Source organism: Papilio polytes, unplaced genomic scaffold, assembly GCF_000836215.1.
Source record: "Papilio polytes unplaced genomic scaffold, Ppol_1.0 DF822622.1, whole genome shotgun sequence".
NCBI lineage: Eukaryota > Metazoa > Arthropoda > Insecta > Lepidoptera > Papilionidae > Papilio > Papilio polytes.
The window spans coordinates 134880-155885 of record NW_013526582.1 but is presented as its reverse complement, the minus strand read 5'-3'; the positions used below and the strand labels follow the sequence as shown (position 1 = coordinate 155885).

Sequence of the window (21006 nt, the reverse complement as noted above, 5' to 3'; positions counted from 1 at the left end):
TGAGATGACGGATGATAGAATGCTTTGGAGGACGAAAACCCGGTGCGCCGACCCTACGGGAGTAGGATAAGGCAGGGGAGATGATGATAAAAGTTTCTAGAAACTACGAAATTATATAGAAGCTTTCGCCCGCGACAATGTCCGCATGGATTTAAAAAAAAGTAAGCCTATATGTTCTTCCAGACTATTCTCTAGATCTATGCCAAATTTCATCCAGATCCGTTTAAACGTTTAGGCCACAAACTCTGACAAACATCCATCTAACTGAACTTTCGCATTTATATTAGTAAGACATATGTAGCTGACTGTACTTCAACAAGTGGTCATTGCCAGATTTATAATTGGCAATGTTACGTCAATCTTGTTGACATGACGCGAGATTGACGCGGCATACCAAATAAAGTTTGATACTGATGATGATTTTTTAAATGAATGTGTGGTAACACGAATGGATAATACGAAATGAGTATATTAGAGGAAGTGAGAGTAGCCCCAGTGGTAGAGAAGGTAAGGAGTAAAAGGTTAGCATGGGGGCATGTTATGAGGAGGGATAAATCGCATGTTACAAGGAGAACGTCAGTTATGAGTGTGGAGGTACACCTAGAAAGAGATGGATGTATTGCGTGAAAGATGACATGATCAAAAAGGGAGTGATGACGTATGTATCCCACGCCATGAAGTAGTTTGTAGTTTACGCTTTATTATATTGGCATAGAAGTATAGATAGATAAGTATCGAACTACAGACAGACTAGCTACCTCCCACGACTCCGTACGCATGGCATTAAATAAAAAAAAGTAACCTAAGTTTTCCAATCCTCTACGTTATACTTTTGCTACAGGCGACAGATATATTGGATATATATGTTTTTTCCTTTTCAAACATACCAAGACGCCACACTGTCTACATAATCACGCGATCTCCGCCCACAACACCCTCCCCTCTACCTCCACCTACAAATCTATTTATATACGTGATTCTAATTACAAGTATTTACAGTTATATTTTTATGTTTATACATCTATAACATTAAGTAGTCTTAGAACTTTAACTTAATAGAAATTAAAAAACATATACACGCTAGCTGTCCCCGTGCGGCTTCATCCGCATGAAATTATAATATTTTATTACTAGCTGTTGCCCGCGACTCCGTCCGCGTGGAATAAATAGCCTATGTGTTCTTCCAAACTATCCTCTACATCTATGCCGAATTTCATCGAAATCTGTTCAGCCGTTTAGGCTGCAAACTCTAACAAACATCCATCCATCCATCTAGACTTTCGCATTTAAATTATTAGTATGAAGTATGATTTGCATTTGTCAAATTCTCAATTGCAAATGTCAAAATTACCGTTACCATAATAACCTTTATTATGGTAATTTTTTTAATTAATATGTTGCGCGCGAAGTCGCTAGCAACAGCTAGTCTATATTATTATATAGAGGAAAGATTTGTATTTTTGTATGCATTCGATTCATGTAAAAACTACTGGGCCGATTTTAAAAATTATTTCATCGTTAGAAAGGTACTTTATCTGTGAATAACATAGGCTACATTTTTATTATGTTTTAGTAGTTGCTTCCGTGCGGCTTCATCCGCATGAAATTATAATCATTTTATTTTATTGTTTATATTTGTCAAATGTCAAAATTCAAATGGATAAATGGCAATTTTGCTTCCTTGATGTTGGCAGCAACTTATGGTCTCTTTCCCATTAGGGTTTTTCTCCAAAATATTTACACCCAAAGTTTAATGTCGTGAAAATATATAGCCTTAAGCGTGACGTAAGTGTAGGGCTTTTTATTAAAAAAAGAGTTATTCGAAAATATGCTGTGATTGCTGACATCTTAGGCAACAAGGAAGTGTGTGTTTACGCTTTATTATAATACGAGCAGTTGCCCGCGACTACGCCCGCGTGGTATTAGAAAACAAACGAACTATATAAATTACAAAAAACTACGTAACCCTCGGGAACCGGACATACCTCGGGGATGAAACTTATCCCATGTGTACTCCAGACTTTGTTTTATATCTGTGCCAAATTTCAATAAGATATGTTGAACCTTTGCAGAATGATCGAGTAAACATTAAAAAAACTAAATTAATGAATCCCACGGGAACCGTAACTATTCCCGGGATAAAAAAATAGACTATGTGTTCTTCCCGACTATGCTCTAAACCTGTCCCAAATTTCATGGAGATCCGTTCAGCCGTTTAAGCTACAAACGCTAACAAACATCCATCCATCTATCCATCCATCCATCTAAACTTTCGCATTTATAATATTAGTATGATTTATATGATATATAGTACAGATAACACGCGAGCGAAGTCGCCAGCTGTTGCTCGTACATATGTAATATAAAGAAATCAAGTTACGCTTCTAAACAGTCGAAACATGTTATCAATAGCTGTTACTAGGTTTTATCTGTATTTACATAAACATAAATATACTTGTTATTGCGGAAAACTAGACGATAGTGTATTGATAATTATACGTCATTATCAATATGCATAGATTCGCAATATGTTTGAGAAAAATTAAAAAAAAAACATACAGACGAATTGAGTACCTCCTTTTGGGAAGTCGGTCAAAAACAGTGGTAGAGCCCGCTTTAACATCATCGCACGAATGGGTCGGCTCGCCCGGTGTACCACGACCACACAGATGACAGGTTTCAAGTGGAAGCAATTCCGTGTACACTATGATGAGTGTGGTGCCGGAGTCCTTATTTCAGTCCCTTTCCCTTTCCAGCCTGTTCTTAAGAGGAAAGAATGGGAAGGAAAAGAGGAGGATACGCATAGGAAGGGGAAATGTCCTCATTATGTGCGTCATTTATTAGACTAGATGTTGCTCGCGACTTTCCACATTTAAAAATAGTAATATAGCCTAATATAACCTTAGTTACTCGGCAATAATGTAGCTTTTTAGTGGTGAAAGAATTTTTAAAATCGACCCAGTAGTTTTTGAGTTATTACCTTAAACGAGCCTTAGAAATAAACCTAAACGAGCTGTTGCCCGCGACTTCGTCCGCGTGGTATTAGAAAATATACGAACTATATAAATTACAAAAAGCTACGTATCCTTTGGGAACCGGACATTTCTCGGGGATGAAGCTTATCCCATGTGTACTCCAGACTTTGTTTTATATCTGTGCTAAATTTCAATAAGATATCTTGAACCGTTGCAGAATGATCGAGTAAACATTAAAAAACTAAATTAATGAATCCCACGGGAACCATAACTATTCCCGGGATAAAAAGTAGCCTATGTGTTCTTCCAGACTATGTTCTAAATCTGTGCCAAATTTCATGGAGATCCGTTCAGCCGTTTAGGCTACAAACGCTAACAAACTTCCATCCATCCATCCATTCATCCATCCATCTATCCATCCTATTCCTATGCGTCTCCTCCACCGTCAAATCTATACGATTATAATAGTATATCTATACTATTATAATAAAGCGTAAACACACACTTCTTTGTTGCCTGTCAGCAGTTACAGCATATTTTTGAATAGTTCTTTTTCGAATAAAAAGCCCTACACTTACATCACGCTTTAGGCTATATATTTTCAAACCATTAAACTTAGGGGGCAAATATTTTGGATAAAAATTTGTCATATGTAAACAATAAAATAAAATTTTCATAATTCGATGCGGATGAAGTCGCATGGAAACAGCTAGTTATATTATAAATATGACGTAAATTCACTTTGAACATGTCGTTTTATAAGAGCGACAGGTCTAGTAATACAAACGACAAGCTAAATCAAGTATACACAAGGATGACAGGTTAGTAGATGTCAGGTTTATTAAAACAATCTTTTTAAAATCTTGATGTCAACGCTTGTGAGACCATGGTATCGATATGCATATTCCAAATCTATCTATTTTATAAATATTATAAATGCGAAAGTCACAATGGATGGATGGATGTTTGTTAGCATTTGTAGCCTAAACGGCTGAACGAATCTCCATGAAATTCGGCACAGGTTTAGAGCATCGTCTGGAAGAACACATAGGCTACTTTTTATCCCGGGAATAGTTAAGTTTTCCGTGGGATTCATTAATTTAGTTTTCAATGTTGACTCGATCATTCTGCTACGGTTCAACATATCTTATTTATTATTATTTTTTTTATAATATTAGGTGGCCAACGAGCAAGCGGCCACCTGAATCCACCGAAATGGAAAGCGACCGCTGCCCATAGACATCCGCAATTGCAGGTGTGTTGCCTACCCTTAATCGACGGAGGAGACGCACATAAAAAGTACATTTTCCCTTCTTATGCGTCTCCTCCACCATCAAATCCACTTTAACTTTCCATCCATTCCTCTTAAGAAAAGGGTGGAAAGGGAAAGGGACTAAAATTAGGCCTCCGGCACCACACTATCAAACGAAACGCGGAATTGTTCCCACTTCACGCCTGTCTTCTGTATGGTCGTGGTATTACACCGGGCGAGCCGGCCCATTCGTGCGAAGATGTTAAAGCGGGCTCTACCACTGTTAATAACATATCGGCGATGAAATTCAAAGATATATGTGAAGTCGAGTACATGTTTAGCTAAGGCCTAGTCACTTAGGGTCCGAGCCCCTTAACGGGGACGTATAGTGAGCTGGTAAATAAATATCCATGCAGATGGCATGTGTTTTTACGTGTATTTCCGCAGCAAACAGTTTCCTATATGTTTGGCAAAGCGTGTTTTGAAGTGGAAACCGCTAGTTACCAGCATCCTAAAATAAACTGTATATAAATAACTTCAGAATAGCTTTTGGTCACACGCTCTAAAATTGTTCGGTTTTATGGAATTTTCCTATAACTATAGGGTTGCCAGTAAATCATACTAATAATGCGAAAGTTTGGATGGATGGAAGTTTGTTAGAGTTTGTAGCCTAAACGTAGTCGTTGACCACCTCTGTGTTCCCGCCGCTCGTTTGCCCCCTTCTCTTATAAAAAAATGGCTGAACCGTTTTTGATGAAATGTGGCATAGATGTAGAGAATAGTCTGGAAAAACACATAGGCTACTCATTGACCGACTTCCCAAAAGAAGGAGGTATTCAATTCGACGATATGTTTTTTTTTTTTTATGTGTGTTACGGAATAACTCCGCCGCTAGTGGACCGATTTTGTTTTTTTTTTTTAATTCCACGTGGACGGAGTCGCGGATGAAATCTTGTATACTATATTTATTGTTTCACCAAAACTATTTATGCAGCTAATGTGATGCAGAGGTGAAGTGGAATTCCGCGTGATTCTGATGATTGTGGTGCCGGAGGCCTAACTTTTGTTTTCCTTCCCACCCTTTTACTTATAAGAAGCGGATGGATTTATTTTATATCGAGCTGTTCCCGTGCGGCTTCATCCGCATGAAATTATAAAAACTTTATTTTATTGTTTACATTTGTCAAATTATCAATTGCAAATGTCAAAATTACATGACATGACAAACTTTGGAAATCTTACTTCCTTGATTGGCAGTAACTTATGGTCTCTTTCCCACATTAGGATTTTTATCCAAAATATTTACACCTTAAGTTTAATGGCGTTAAAATATATAGCCTAAAGCGGACGTAAGTGCAGGGCTTTTTATTAAAAAAGCTTTATTCAAAAATATGCTGTAATTGCTGACATCTTAGGCAACAAAGAAGTGTGTGTTTACGCTTTATTATAATAGTATAGAACTATAGATAAGTATATGTAGATTCTATTGTGAATAAATACATTTTGTCAAACTAGCTGAAAACATTACATCACCAAAGTGCTTACTGACTCATTTTAATCAAGATCAACTTATCACCTAACATTAACATGGACACAGACAGACATTTTTATACTATTTTATTTACTTTTATGCTATTTGGTAATTTACGACAGTGACTGGCCCACCACTGGCTGATAGCTAAAAGTGACGTCACTGTCAGATAGATTCATCATCATCCTCTTCAACCTACTCCCGTTGGCGCAACAGGATTTTGTCCTCCAAACTCTATCATACGTCATCTGTCATCACTCCTTGATCATGTCACCTTTCACGCAATACATCCATCTCTTTCTACGTCTACCTCTACCGGTGTACACTCTTAAGTAACGTTCTATTTAGTACTAAAATCCGATATTTCCATCACATATTTTATTTGGATTATTATCAGACAATTTACAATTTGTTGAGACAGGCACTAAGAGCATGCGGACTTTGACATCTATCGCACTGTTGCGTTTGTCGATTGTTGCACAGTTTCCAACTGTTTAGTCGCACAACTAATCGAGTAGTGCGCATCATATAAGCTCAGAGGAATCAAACCGAGACTAATCAGTTGTCCGATATTTTAGTCAACAATGATCGCAATAAAAGCTCTTGGAAAGAAAACAAAGACGAAAGGAAGAAAAAACTTTTACATCTTTATTTCAACAGATTTTTATAGTATAAACTAGAGTTGTAACGGAACTCGGCTTCCGCATCCGCAAGTGCGTAACTTCCTTAAGAATAACTCCGCATCCGCTTCCGTCATTTCTTTTGCGGAGTTATAACGGAGGTTAATTTACGTCTTTAACGCGAGTGGGGCGGTTAGGTAACGTTTACGCCCACGCGAGCGTGATATATCAACTAACTATAATTGTTATACATTTTATTTGCATAATAAACTGTATCTTATATTTATATACCATTCTGTATTTTTAATTAAAGTAGTTTTGATTTCTTTAATAATTCGCAATTAATATTTTTTTATTGAACTGCGCTTCTGCTGAGGTAAAGCCCTTCGCCTTCGCATCCGCATCCGCTTCCGTTAAAATGTCCTCCGTTACAACCCTACTGTACACGCAAGCCAAGACAATCATAATGCATGACTAACCCAACACCGTGCCAAGATCACGTTAATTGGATACGAGTAATGTTAACCGTGGGCTTCCACTGCACTAAAACAATGTTTATTCACTTCGAATTTGAATGACAGGATCTAACAAGCCCGCATCCCATCTATCAAGTGATATACAATACTAGCTATCGTCCGTGTCTCGTACAGTCGCGGATATCTGTACACTTTAGTTGTTGAATAGTTCAACGGTTTAGTACGTAAGTAGTCGAATCTTTTCAAAGCTGTTACATACTACAACTGCTTAGTCCGTTTTCTACGTAGTCAAAGTTGTCGCCCGCAAACTTCGTTAGCGCAATTTTTTTTTATAACAGAAGGTGGCAAACGAGCAAGCGGCCACCTGAATACGCCAAAATGACGAAGCAACCGCTGCCCATAGACATCCGCAATTGCAGATGCGTTGCCTACCATTATACGAAGGGGGAGGAGACGCACATAAAGAGGACATTTCCCCTTCCTATGTATCTCATCCACCGTCAAATCCACTTCCCCTTCCCAACCTCTCCTTATAAGAAAAGAATGGTAAAGAGGAAGGGACTTAAATTAGGCCTCCGGCACCACACTCATCAGACGAAACACGGAATTGCTTCCATTTCAGGCTTGTCTTATGTGTGGTCGTGGTATTACACCAGGCGTGCCGGCCCATTCGTGCTAAGATGTTAAAGCGGGCACTACCACTGAAAAGATTGGATCACCCGTTACGTAATTTTGACAGCGCGAAATTTAAAAAAAATGCTTACAATATGCGGGTCTATGTCAGCTCGAGTAAAAGTACCGTCTAAATCGGCCAAGCCGTTTCGGAGATTACCCGGAACAAACGCGGCTTGCAGACAGACAGACAAAATTAAAATGCGATTAATTTATCAACAACAGAAATACATCGTTTTTTCTTTTGGTATTACAAACAGACACTCCAATTTGATTATACGTATAGATAGATTTTAAAGAGATAATGTACAGGTATTTCATCAGTGAGAACCTACCTTATAATCGTTATAGATAAGTGTAACTATGATAGATATCCACAGGTGGGTTTGGTTTGAATTCATTTATCATTTCTAATGGTCGTTCATAACTTTGTGTTTATAATTTGGACCTGGATTAGTCAAATGTAAGATTAAACCCTATTTCCACTAACTTAAAACGCGACTCGTATAAATTATTTATGACAATTGGCGTCGTTAGCTGATATATGGTAGAATTAGGTCTTATTTAAAGTGACCACCACCCATGACCCCACCGACCCTCGGGTCATACGGGCCGAATAGCGGAAGGGGCGCTAAAGTCGTTTTATTTGGTTTACTAGAAAAAAATGTAGCCTGTGTTCTTCCATACTATCCTCTACATCTATGTCTAATTATCCGTTTAGTAGTTTAGGCCATCCATCCAGTTATATATTCGTCACCATCATCATCACCAGCTCACTACACATCCCACCGAGGACCTCAGAGCCTACCTTAAATTAGGGTGACTAGGCCATAGTCAGCCATGCAAGCCACTGCGGGTTGACTTCACATATATCTTTGAATTTCTTCACCAATATATGTAGGTTGCATCAAGATGTTTTCCCTCACCGTAAGAATGTCGGGTAAATTATGTACATATGAACATACGAAAAGTCAAAAATCACAGGTACAGGATTCGAACCCAAGACCTGATTACAAGTCAAGTGCTTAAACTGAGCCACCGACACTCAAGACAAGAGTGGAAAAGTAAAATTAGGCCTCCGTTAAATCTCCAAACAGTCTGGAAGAACACATGCTATTTAAGTTTTGATCATATCACAGACAAAGTCACGGTTAAAGCTAGTAAACATGTATGTCAGTGGGATAAAATCATTCTAAGTTCCTATAATTACATCTAAGATAACTAATTCTGAATATCTCTTACCACAGATTGTTTGTGGTCAATACATATGTTATGACTCACTTATATCTTGGGTTTATATGTACTAAATGTTAGTGTAAACACACACTTCTTTGTTGCCTAAGATGTCAGGAATTACAGCATATTTATTAATAATACTTTTTTTTAATAAAAAAGCCCTACACTTACATTACGCTTCAGGCTACATATTTTCACAACATTAAATATTTTGGATAAAAACCCTAATGAGTTTCAGACCTGTCAGGGGTCCCTCTTTAGGGTAAGTGGTTACCGGCTTTATTCCACCACAGAGGTAACCACTCACCCTGAAGAAGTACCACCGATGAGTCTGAAACTGGTTAGTGTGTACACCAAAGGTTGCCACGTGAGTTTAGCCGTGTTATAAATTATATACTACTAGCTGTTGCCCGCGACTTCGTCCGCGTGGTATTAGAGAACATACGAACTATAAAATAATAAAAAGCCACGTATCCTTCGGGAACCGGACATTTCTCGAGGATGAACCTTATCCTATATGTACTCCAGACTTTGTTTTATATCTGTGCCAAATTTCAATAAGATATGTTGAACCGTTGCAGAATGATCAAGTAAACATTAAAAAACTAAATTAATGAATCCCACAGGAACCGTAACTATTCCCGGGATAAAGAGTAGCCTATGAGTTCTTCCAGACTATGCTCTATATCTATAGTAGTAGTTAGTACTAATTTAAACAATAACAAAGTTTTTATAGTTTTATTTAAGTTTATTTAAGCTGGAAGTAGTTTGTTCTCAATAACAAAACAACTATTGAGATATTAAAATATATGACAATGTATATAAAGGTTATTCATTGACATAAAAATATAAATAAAATGTTCCTAAATTAACTTTTATAAATAAAAAGGTAATTTACTTTGAAATAGACTGTGTTTTTGTTGAATTTTGATTTATTATCTTAGTTAATTCTTTGGTTTTGGTATCTATACTATTATAAAGAGGAAAGATTTGTATTTTTATATTTTTGTAATAACTGAAAAACTACTGGGCTAATTTTGGATATCCTTTCACCGTTAGAAAGGTAATTTATCTGTTACTTAGGCTGTAATTTCACGTGAAGTTGGGAGCAACAGTTTGTTAATATAGATGTTATGATTTAAGTCATTACTAAGTATTTCAGAACTTTAGTACAACGTAATTTTTTACACTTAGTTTAAATTTATATACTTTAGGTTATAAAATTTAAATGAAATCAATGATTATAATTCCTACAATACCCTCAGAGTTGTTTATTTTTCTAGTAAAATACGTAACGCATGTTACATTTGAACATAATTACAGAAGACAAAGAAATGAACATCTTTGTTTTCCAATAAGATTAAACCTGGATTATGCTTACCATCCTCCCAGGGGTTGAAAGGCTCGAAGTATTTAGTAACTAATTGTTCTTCCTTCGGAAATGAGACTTTCCGTGAAGGTTTAGCCGTTTTGTCACATTTTTCATCGGAAATTTTATTGTTTACATTTTTCACAATATCAGATGTTTCTTCACTCGTGGTAGGGTATATCGTGTCTTTATCATCGGCAGACATATCTAGCGCGTAACCTACTATCACACACCACTAATAACAACATCAAGTAAATATTATCTCATATTTTAACACACGAATTCACAAATTAATACTGTTATTAACACAAAACAAGCGCGTTATCACACATGTCGCGGACTCAGAACAGCACCATATAAATCGCGCCGGCCATTGCGTATTTTTTTACGGGTTTCGTTGGTTTTTTGAGTTTTTTATGGGACAATTCAAATCAAAACATTCTGCACCGTTCATACGCCGTTTGCCGCCATATTGGATTGAAGAAGACAAAAGGGAAGATTTCGAAAAGTACCGCTAGAGGTCGTTTTTCAGATTAATGTTGGCAGTTTAAAAATTAAACAAGGGCATGTTCTTTTCTCTTGCTGATTTAACAATGATAAAAAACAGTTGTTAATACTGTTTGTTTGTAATATTAAATCGTTTTCATAATTTCCAAATAATGTAATAAAAATTTAGCTGTTCTGTTTCGCAACAAATAATTTTATCAAAGCTTTTCCTACTCGACGCTAGATGACATAATTCCAAATTTCTTCATAACAGCAATTTAAGAAATCCAACAGTACCTAATAACAGATGGCACTATAATGCACTAAATTTAGAAATATCCAACTCTGCAGCGGTGCTGTTTCAATTACTTTTAAAACATTAACTAGTCTGATGAAATAAAACTCATTTTGAATAACTAATATTATTTATTTAAATTCAACATCACATATAATATGGTCATATCTTCCTTGGAGATTTTCTTCGCTTAACAATACTTGTATATAAACATTTACATAACGTTTTTTTGTAAAATTCGCTTTGGACCAAAGATTTAAAAACGGATACTCAACGAACATAAAACTAAATTAAAAACATAACATGCCTTCATCATAGAGTAGACAAGGAATCTTTTATACCTAAACGACAAAGATTAACCGCAAGACAGAATATTTACGTCTAACAAGTTACAAATATCTTGTTTCTGGCATTTTGATGGTTTTATTCTAGTTTAGGAGAGACTAGCATTGTCAATCTGCTTTTGAGCATAATCCAAAAAACTTAAAATTGACGTACAATCACGACAATCCGCGGTGTTCCACTTACAGTAACTTGTCACTTGTAACAAGACAAACTCAGTCTCTTACAAATAAACAAATAGGTTGCAATGAAAATTACCAGTGATATATAAAAAACATTAAAAGCTGCGTCCTATTGATTTTCGTCTCAATGAGAACAAAACGTTCAAAAGATTGTAGCTTAAAGTGGGACACCGACAAATTCCCCGTTTGTACATAAAGTACAAAATATTTGTTTATACTTTAGTTTGAAATACTTTAAAAATTCCTTGTTTTACAAAAGCTTTGAGCATAAATATGAATGGAAACATTCGATGTAAAATATTTGAGAGAAAGGGATAGCTATATTTTCGTGCTTCGCACTTTATACAACATGGAATAAAGTTTGGCAGAGAATTTAAATCTTTGGCCGTTGCATAACGATATAACACAATTCAATAGAAATAAGAAATTATTATCTATACTATTATAATAAAGCGTAAACACACACTTCTTTGTTGCCTAAGATGTCAGCAATCACAGCATATTTTTGAATATTTCTTTTATTAATAAAAAGCGCTACACTTACGTCACGCTTTAGACTATATATTTTCACGCCATTAAACTTATGGGGTAAATATTTTGGATAAAGACCCTAATGTGGGAAAGAGACCATAAGTTGCTGCCAACATCAAGAAAGCAAAATTACCATTGTTAGGTAATTGGTATTTTGACATTTGCAATTGATAATTTGACACATGTAAACAATAAAATAACATTTTCATAAGTTTATGCGGATGAAGTCGCAGGGTAACAGCTAGTCTTTTTATAAGTAAACAGACTTATTATAGTCTTGTTTGTATCAACATTGAAACTTCACTAAATCTATAGATATAACAAAAAGAGCTGTCGCTTGCAAACTTAGTTTGCTCAAAGGACCACGCCATTTTGACAGGGCAGAATTGAAAAATGTAACATGCGGGTCTATGTCAGCTACCCTCCAGTGAAAGTCCGGTTGACATCGGCCCAGAGGTTACGGAGATTACCAGGAACAAACGCGGCTTGCAGACAGACAGACAAAATATAAAATGCTATTTTTGTTATCAGCAACGCAATTATATCATATTCCTGAAATCTGGAATTTTTCTTTTGATACAACAGACACTCAAATTTAATTTTATGTGTGGATAGAAAATATAGATTGGTGTGTCTGTTTTTAATATCAAAAGAAAATTTCCAGATTTCAGGAAGATGATATAACTGCGTTGCTGATAACGAAAATCGCATTTAATATTTCGTCTGTCTGTCTGTCTTCTCCGTAACGTCTGGGCCGATTTCGACCGGACTTTCACTGGAGGTAGCTGACATAGACCCGCATGTCATAGGCTAATTTTGATTAATATTGCGTGGAAGAAGTCACGGGTAACAGCTAGTGTATATATAATTTCTTACTTCTATCGAATTCGCCTAAAATCATACTATCATACGTTTTCTTAGCTAAATAAAAATATTGCCGCCAAATGTCAAATTTGACAATCGACAGTTACCATAGATTAAAAGTTTTTTCTTTTTTTTTAGTCCGAGCTTATGAAGTGTGAGTTTTTTGACTATTGAATACAAAATCGAAATTAAATAAATAGAGAAAACGTCTTGTTTGTGTCTTTCTATAATTGGAGGTTAAAATATGAGAGAAAGAGAAAGTTATTTTGTGAAAATTGTGAATAAAAAATATTTACATTTATATGGTTATTAAAATAAAATATTTCATTTTAAATTATTTAGTGTCGAGTTTTCGACAATCTCGTAGTTTGTGTTTACATAAGCTCTTGGTAAAACGAAAATCATTAACCAGATAAAATATACAAATATATAATATTTTTTGGTCTGTACATACGTGTAAATAATATCTTATATACTAATCTGTCTTTAAATTGATCACTGCGGCTCTTTTTTTATTTTTAAATCGAGGACGCCATCTGGAAAAATATTACAAAGATTAAATAACTGGCAATATTTCAGAATTTTAAATTCATGCATATAGATGGCGCTGTTACTTAATTTAACTGATTTCTTTTTACAAGCGACTTTCCACGATATTCTTTGAAAACAGTATTCTGTGTTCTTCTCGAATACATATATGTATTAACATCCATACAAACTTTAGTATTTATCTATACTATTATAATAAAGCGTAAACACACACTTATGCACACGCAGTACTTTGTTGCCTAAGATGTCAGCAATTACACCATATGTTTGAATAATTCCTTCTTTAATAAAAAACCCTACACTTACGTCACGCTTTAGGCTATATATTTTCACCCCATTAAACTTAGAGAGTAAATGTTTTGGATAAAAACCCTAATGTGGGAAAGAGACCGTAAGTTGCTGCCAACATCAAGGAATCAAGATTGCCATGCTTTGTCATGTCATGTCATTTTGACATTTGCTTTAATAATTTGACGAATGTAAACAATAAAATAATTTTTTTTATAATTTCATGCGGATGAATCCGCACTGGAACAGCTAGTAATTAGTAAAATTTGTTTCCTAATTCCATGTTTCAAATGTTTTCAAGGACTTCGCTAACTATTTACCTTATTTACCTTTTGCAGAATATCAGCGTTTTTACCCCCCGGGGTATTAACATATAGCTGAGCAAAGGCCCTATCAGTTCTGCATTGCAACACATGGTTAGAATGTGTAATATATTTTTAGTGTTTGTTTTTTTTTATTTCTTACGGCAATTTGTTTTTGCCATCTGTTATTAGTTTTGATTATAAATAGTAAATGTCTTTTTTTTTCTCGTTTGTATTTTGTGTTTTTGAGCTGATTAAATGTTTATTATTATTATTATTTTAATGTGGAAATATTTGTATTTTTGCATGAAACAAAGAAACTCAAAAACTACTGAAGCGATTTTAAAAAATCTTTCACCATTAGAAAGCTACACTATAATAGACTGACATAGAATATATTTATTAACATTTTTTTAAATCGTATAAATATTAATGCGAAAGTTTAGATGGATGTTTGTTAGCGTTTGTAGCCTAAACCGCTGAACGGATCTTCATGAAATTTGCCATAGTAATAGAGGATAGTCTGGAAGAACACATAGGCTACTTTTTATCCCGGGAATAGTTACGGTTCCCGTGGGATTCATTAATTTAGTTTTTTAATGTTTACTCGATCATGCAACGGTTCAACATATCTTATTGAAATTTGGCACAGATATAAAACAAAGTGTGGAGTACACATGGGATAAGCTTCATCCCCGAGAAATGTCCGGTTCCCGGGATACGTAGATTTTTGTTTTTTATAGTTCGTATGTTTTCTAATACCACGCTGACGAAGTCGCGGGCAACAGCTAGTACTAATAAATTAAAAAGAGGTGTTACCATTTCCATCATATACATAAGCAATTCTTCTTGGAGCAGATTGTTTTCTACCATGACTCTTTCTTCTTCCTTCTTTAACAGATAAATTCAAAACACCATCATTCTTCTCTTCCAGTATATTCTCCGTTATAAATATAGTCTTGGCACAAATCTTCTTCTTCTCTTCTTTAAATATATGATTCACGCTTTGCTGAACCAATTTATCGATACGACATTCGAATATTTTTATATCATTAAATTCTTCTTCCAATATATCTTCTGTGTAAATCTTCTCTTCTTTTATATTCTTCTGTACATCTTGGAATTTTATTCTATTAAAGTTACATTTGGTCTCATTGATTCTTGTATTGGACGGTTTGATAGTTTGAGATTCTTCTTTTCTTACTTCTGTTCTATCTAAATCTTCTTCGGGCACTAAAGTTGTGTCTGATCTTTCTTTTAACACCTGGAAAGAGATAAAATTCCATGATTAGTATTGGACATTAATATTTTGGTAATTGGGTATTTTTTTGTTTTTTTTTTAATCTTCATTCCTACTTATAACTGTCAAGCTGTCAAGTGAAAAATATAATGTTCATGTCCTTGAGGCGATTTTTATTTTGTCCCTATTTCTCTTTAATTCTCAACAAATATAATTGTAACCGCGTAATTAACTTTAATACTGGCACCACTAACTTCTGCGAAAATGGCGCGCTTTAATACGTCAGAATGACATCGACAGCTGTCATAGGGATGGGACTTGTATGCCGATATTCTAGTGTTGCACTAATCCTCGAACGCAGTACCGATTTTCTTAACATTAGATACAGTTATTAATCAGGGACTTTTTTTAAAGCGGCAAACGACCTTGGATGATGATTCACCTGAATTCGCCAAAAAAGCGAAGCAAGAATATTTCCCCTTTCGAGTCTTTTAATATAAAAATCATTTTCACTTCCCATTCTTATAAGAATTGGGCAGAGAAAGTAGATAATTAGGTACTAGTTGTTGTTCGCGACTTCATCTATGTTAAATAAAAAATATAGCCTAAGTTACTCCGCGATAACTTGGATAACTAATGTTGAAAGAATTCAAATACTATATTATAAAGAGGAAAGATTTGTCTTACTAATATCATAAAAGCGAAAGTATGGATGGATGTTTGTTAGAGTTTGTAGCCTAAACTGCTGAACGGATTTCGATGAAATTTGGTACAGATGTAGAAGATAGTCTGGAAAAACACATAGGCTACTCACTTGTGTTTTTATTAATTCCACGCGTACGGAGTCGCGGGCGAAAGCCAATATTATAAAAACTCAAAACTACTGAACCGATTTTAATTTCATCATAATAAGCTACATTATCACTTAGTAACATAGGCTATATTTTTTATTATTTTTTTTTAATCTACACGGGCGCAAAGTCATTCTCCAACACACAAAGAATATTTACCTGTACTAAATGTCTTCTTAACCTCAAACAATGTGTTCGCACAACATCTCTCTGAGCAAGTAAATTCCTTCGTTCAGATATCACATCCTCTCTGCAAGCTCGGACAGCTCGTAGCTCTCTGGCCAATCTACGTAAGTGTTCTATACTGCGTCGACGACTGTTCTGTGACGCTAACTGGAATAAAGTTAATCTTGTATTAGTGTTAAAGAAATAAGTATTAGATATTACTATCTTACTTAGGGCTTGTCCCACATCTGGCTGATAGAGGCTCAGATAGTTTAAAAATGACGTCACATAAGGGAACAAAATCCGACATTTCCATCAAATATTTTACACGTTGGATTGTACAGGCAATTTACAATTTCGTGGGACAGTGATATAGCCCGCTTTAACATCTTCGCACGAATGGGTAGGCTCGCCCGGTGTAATACAACGACCACACATAAAACAGGCGTGAAGTGGAAGTAATTCCGCGTTTCGCTGATGAGTGTGGCGCCGGAGGACTAATTTTAGTCCCTTTCTATGCCTACGGGGGAAGGATGGGAAGGATTCGACGGTGGAGGAGACGCATAGGAAGGGGAAATGTCCTCTTTATGTGCGTCTCCGTCAATGAAGGGTAGGCAGCGCCGCAATTGCGGATGTTTATGTGCAGCGGTCGCTTGCCATTTCGGTGGATTCAAGTGGCCGCTTGCTCGTTTGCCACCTTATATTATAAAAAAAAATCTTGATCAGACATTCCAGAAAATTCCATTCTGCCATTGGCCCAGCAGTCCTACTCTCTCCGGTATCATATGACTGGGCGTGCGGTTAACCGTAAGCAATACGACACCGCGATCCGACTCCCACGATACTCGTAATAGTACAGTCAGCTTCACATGCGGTGTTCCAACATTAGTATTATTATTTTATTATCTGTTGCAATAACTCAAAAACTGTAAGGCTGACTGTAAAAATTCTAGACTGTTATTTTAATAAAGAAATTCCGACTCCAAGGGAAATTGGAAAATAGCACAAATTAGCCAATGTTACCCACTGATAACGTAGCTTTTTAATGGTTGAACGAATATTAAAAATTGGCCCAGTAGTATTTGAGTTATATCAATACATACAAAAATACAAATCTTTCCTCTTTATATTAGTATAGATGTAGAGATAGACCAAAAGGAGATGGATGCATTGTGTAAAAAGGACATGATCAAGAAGGGAATGACATGACGGATGATTGTTATTTGGAGTAAGAAAACCAGGTGCCTACACTACTGGAGTAGGATAAGGTAGGGTAGATTTCAATTATATATTTATTTCTTATTTTCTATACAATACATTTGATATAAAAATAAAATAAAATATATTATATAAAAAATAGAACACCACCGGCTGCGGAATCCGATGACTCAAGCAACCAGTGGTCAGGGCTGCAGAGACAGGAACCTCCTCAGATTTCAATTATATATTATTCAATATCACCTTTCACATCAAAACAAAAATATCAATATTGTTTGTAAAAACCTTACACAAAAATTATATATCTTGTATCAGGATAACTTTTGTAAATGATACACCGCGAATGAAGGTGACTGTACTTAAATCGATAAAACTTTATGACTTTATTTGATCTTGTCACAATTAATGATGACATTAATTCATTAATTAAACTATATACTACTAGCATTAACCCGCGACTCCGTTCGCGTGAAATAGAAAAAACAAAAGTGAGTAGCCTATGTGTTCTTCCAGACTATCTATGTCTATGCCAAATTGATTATTCAGATTGAGTAGTTTTTGAGTGTATTCATTACATACCCATCCCCAGCTCGCTATACGTCCCAACCGAGGGGCTCGGAGCCTACCCTAAAGTAAGGGTGACTAGGCCATAGTCAACCACGCTGGCCCACTGCGAGTTGACTTCACACATATCTTTGAATTTCTTCGCCGATATGTGCAGGCATCACGATGTTTTCCTTCACCGTAAGAACGTCGGGTAAATTATACGTATATATGAAAAATCGAAAATCACATTGGTACAGCGGGATTCGAACTCAATACCTGTAGATTACAAGTCAAGTGCTTAAACCACTGAGCCTCCGTCACTGTTATATTCATTACAATTAAACAAAATTTTCCTCTTTATAATATTACTGTAGAAAAACTTTATATACATACTCTATTCTTGATCCTTCTCCGCAGACCTTTGAGGAATGCGAGGTCATCATCACTGAGATGCAGAGCTTGCACTCTGGCGGAGTATTTACAGGTCGAGAGTCCCGCTACCTCTTCTACTTTCATATTGATGCCACGGGCTGTAAACCAAGATTTTTTTTATTTTATTATGAGGAAAACAAGCAAGCTGTTACTTTAATTCAAGGAAAAGGTGCCTATAGGCATACATAAAGAGGATTTTTTTCCCTTCTTAGGCTTAAAAGTAACTATCCAATATTTTAAACGAGCTGGTGCCCGCGACTTCGTCCGCGTGGTATTGGAAAACATACAAACTATATAACTGTAACTATTTCCGGGATAAAAAGTAGCCTATGTGTTCTTCCAGACTATGCTCTAAACCTGTGCCAAATTTCATGTAGATCCATTCAGCCATTTAGGCTACAAACGATAACAAACATCCATTTATTCATCCATCCATCTAAACTTTCACATTTATAATATTAGTAAGATTATTAAGAAGTAAGATGTAAAAGTTTAGATGGATGTTAGAGTTTGTAGCCTAAACTGCTAATTGGATCTTGATAAAATCTAGCATAGATTTAAAATAAAGACACTTTTACTTTCTACACAAAAGTCCAACACATAAAACATAAACTCATACCCTGTACCCTGTGTTATTTAATTCGTGATTTCTGCCAATACGCACTAAAATATTATTTTGTTGTTTAAATGTGTCAGGTTATCAATTGCATATCATCATCATCCACTTGCCCTTATCTCTTACGGAGGGTCGGCACAGTATGTGCTGCTCTTCCATACATCTCTATCAGCCGTCATATCTGAATTCACTCCTTTCTTAAGCATATCTTCTTTCACACAATCCATCCATACTTTCTTCGGTCTTCCTCTTCCTTTGTAGCCATCCACATTCAATCTCAACACTTTCTGGTTTATGTCCCCATCATTTCGTCGCATAACATGTCCATACCTCGCTAACCTTTTGCTTCTCAATTTCTCCACCACTGGCGCTACTTTCAAACTTCCTCTAATGTACACATTCTTAACTTTATCCACACATCCATCTTAACATACGCATCTCAGCCACATGCAATCTCCTTTCATCCGCAACTTTGGTGGCCCAGCATTCAGATCCATACAATACGACAGGTCTTATGATGGACTTGTAGATCTGTCCCTTCAGCCTAAGAGGCATTCAATTGCATATGTCAAAATTATATAGTGACAATGTACATTTTATTTTTTAATGGAGAATGAGTTTGTTATGCGTAAAACATGTGTGCCATCTATTTTAAAAGCCACGGAAGATCAGCACATCTGCTGAGTGGTTATCACCAATAAATAAAATAAGTAAAACAGATGTAGAACATTTTTTTTCAGTCTGGATAGACACATAGACTAACTTTTATTGTTTTTAATTCTGCACAGACAAAAGGGCAAAAGCTGGACTGTTATAAATGGAAAAATTTGTATGGATGGATGTTTGTTACTATGTATCTCTAAAACTAGTCAATTGATCTTGATGTTGGTAACAGATGTAGAACATAGTCTGGAAGAACACAGGCTACTTATTTAGTTTTTTTAAATTATAAAATTAAGTTGCAAGTAATAGCCTTCATATATTAATTATGACACTTGACTCTCGAGGCCACAGGATGCAGGTTAAATCTTACTAATATTATAAATGCAATAGTTTAGATGGATGGATGTTTGTTACAGTTTGTAGTCTAAACTGCTGAACGGATTTTGATGAAATTTGGTATAGATGTAGAGGATAGACTGGAAGAAAACATAGGCTATTCAGTTTTGTTTTTATTTTAATTCCACGCGGACGGAGTCGCGGTCGAAAGCTCCTTAGACATAAATATTGATAACATACTTTTTTATGTATACCCACAAAATAAATTTAATAGTTTAACAGTTTTATATACTTTTAAATGTATCTCAATACGTAATTAAATCTTCGAATTCTTTTGAATTGTCGTTCAATACAATCTGGCATTGTATTCAATAGAAACGGAAATTAATTTATAAATATATTGGAATGTAACCTATTTAAATTTAAAAAAATATAAGATCGAAACAGCATAGCTGGCACATAAAATTCAAAGATAAGAAAAAAAAAGTTCTTACGATTATTCATAACAAACAATTTCTGTCATGTTTCGATAATATTGTTACATCACTTATTTTGAGACTTTATTCGGTAAAGATTAAACACAATAAGTATCTTAAAATGTTAATTCGTCCGTAACAATTAAAAAAAACAAAACAGGAAACAAATTTGCGTCACATTTGATACCTGTTGCTTTACTTCCAAGAATCGAGCTCGTATTTCAAATTCTAAGTAATGCATTTTACTTACCGTCTAATATTTCTTGATCGAGCTGATATGAGGCCGAGTGCTTTCCGAACTCATCCATTCTTCATATTTGTAAACGGTGCAAACTATTTATTATTTATTACTTTAACTTCGTGTTGTTCCAATAAATTTCTTATCAAATGGCATAGGTTAGACAGGACAGGAATGTAAGATCTGTCAATGTCAGTTACAAATGTCAGGGCAGGTGATACATTCGGAAATTCCCTCTTATGAATATAAACGCAT

The 21006-nt window shown here is 35.4% G+C and overlaps 2 protein-coding genes across 2 annotated transcripts in view; both read right to left on the bottom strand.

The window, feature by feature from the left end:
* LOC106105958 overlaps positions 1-10608 on the bottom strand; it is a 31858-nt gene extending 21250 nt beyond the window's left edge. Inside the window, exon 1 of the mRNA XM_013286467.1 lies at positions 10144-10608. Coding sequence (XP_013141921.1) covers positions 10144-10336 — 193 coding nt within the window. The 5' untranslated portion in view covers positions 10337-10608. The remainder of the gene's footprint in view (positions 1-10143) is intronic.
* Positions 10609-12756: 2148 nt separating this feature from the next.
* Positions 12757-20933, bottom strand: LOC106105926. The gene is made up of 5 exons (XM_013286397.1): positions 20764-20933; positions 18384-18520; positions 16221-16394; positions 14790-15234; positions 12757-13367 (listed from the first exon to the last, which is right to left on the bottom strand). The coding sequence occupies exons 1-5, from the start codon at positions 20819-20821 to the stop codon at positions 13327-13329; spliced, it is 855 nt and encodes a 284-aa protein (XP_013141851.1). The 5' UTR covers positions 20822-20933; the 3' UTR covers positions 12757-13326.
* Between the last annotated feature and the right edge of the window lie 73 nt (positions 20934-21006).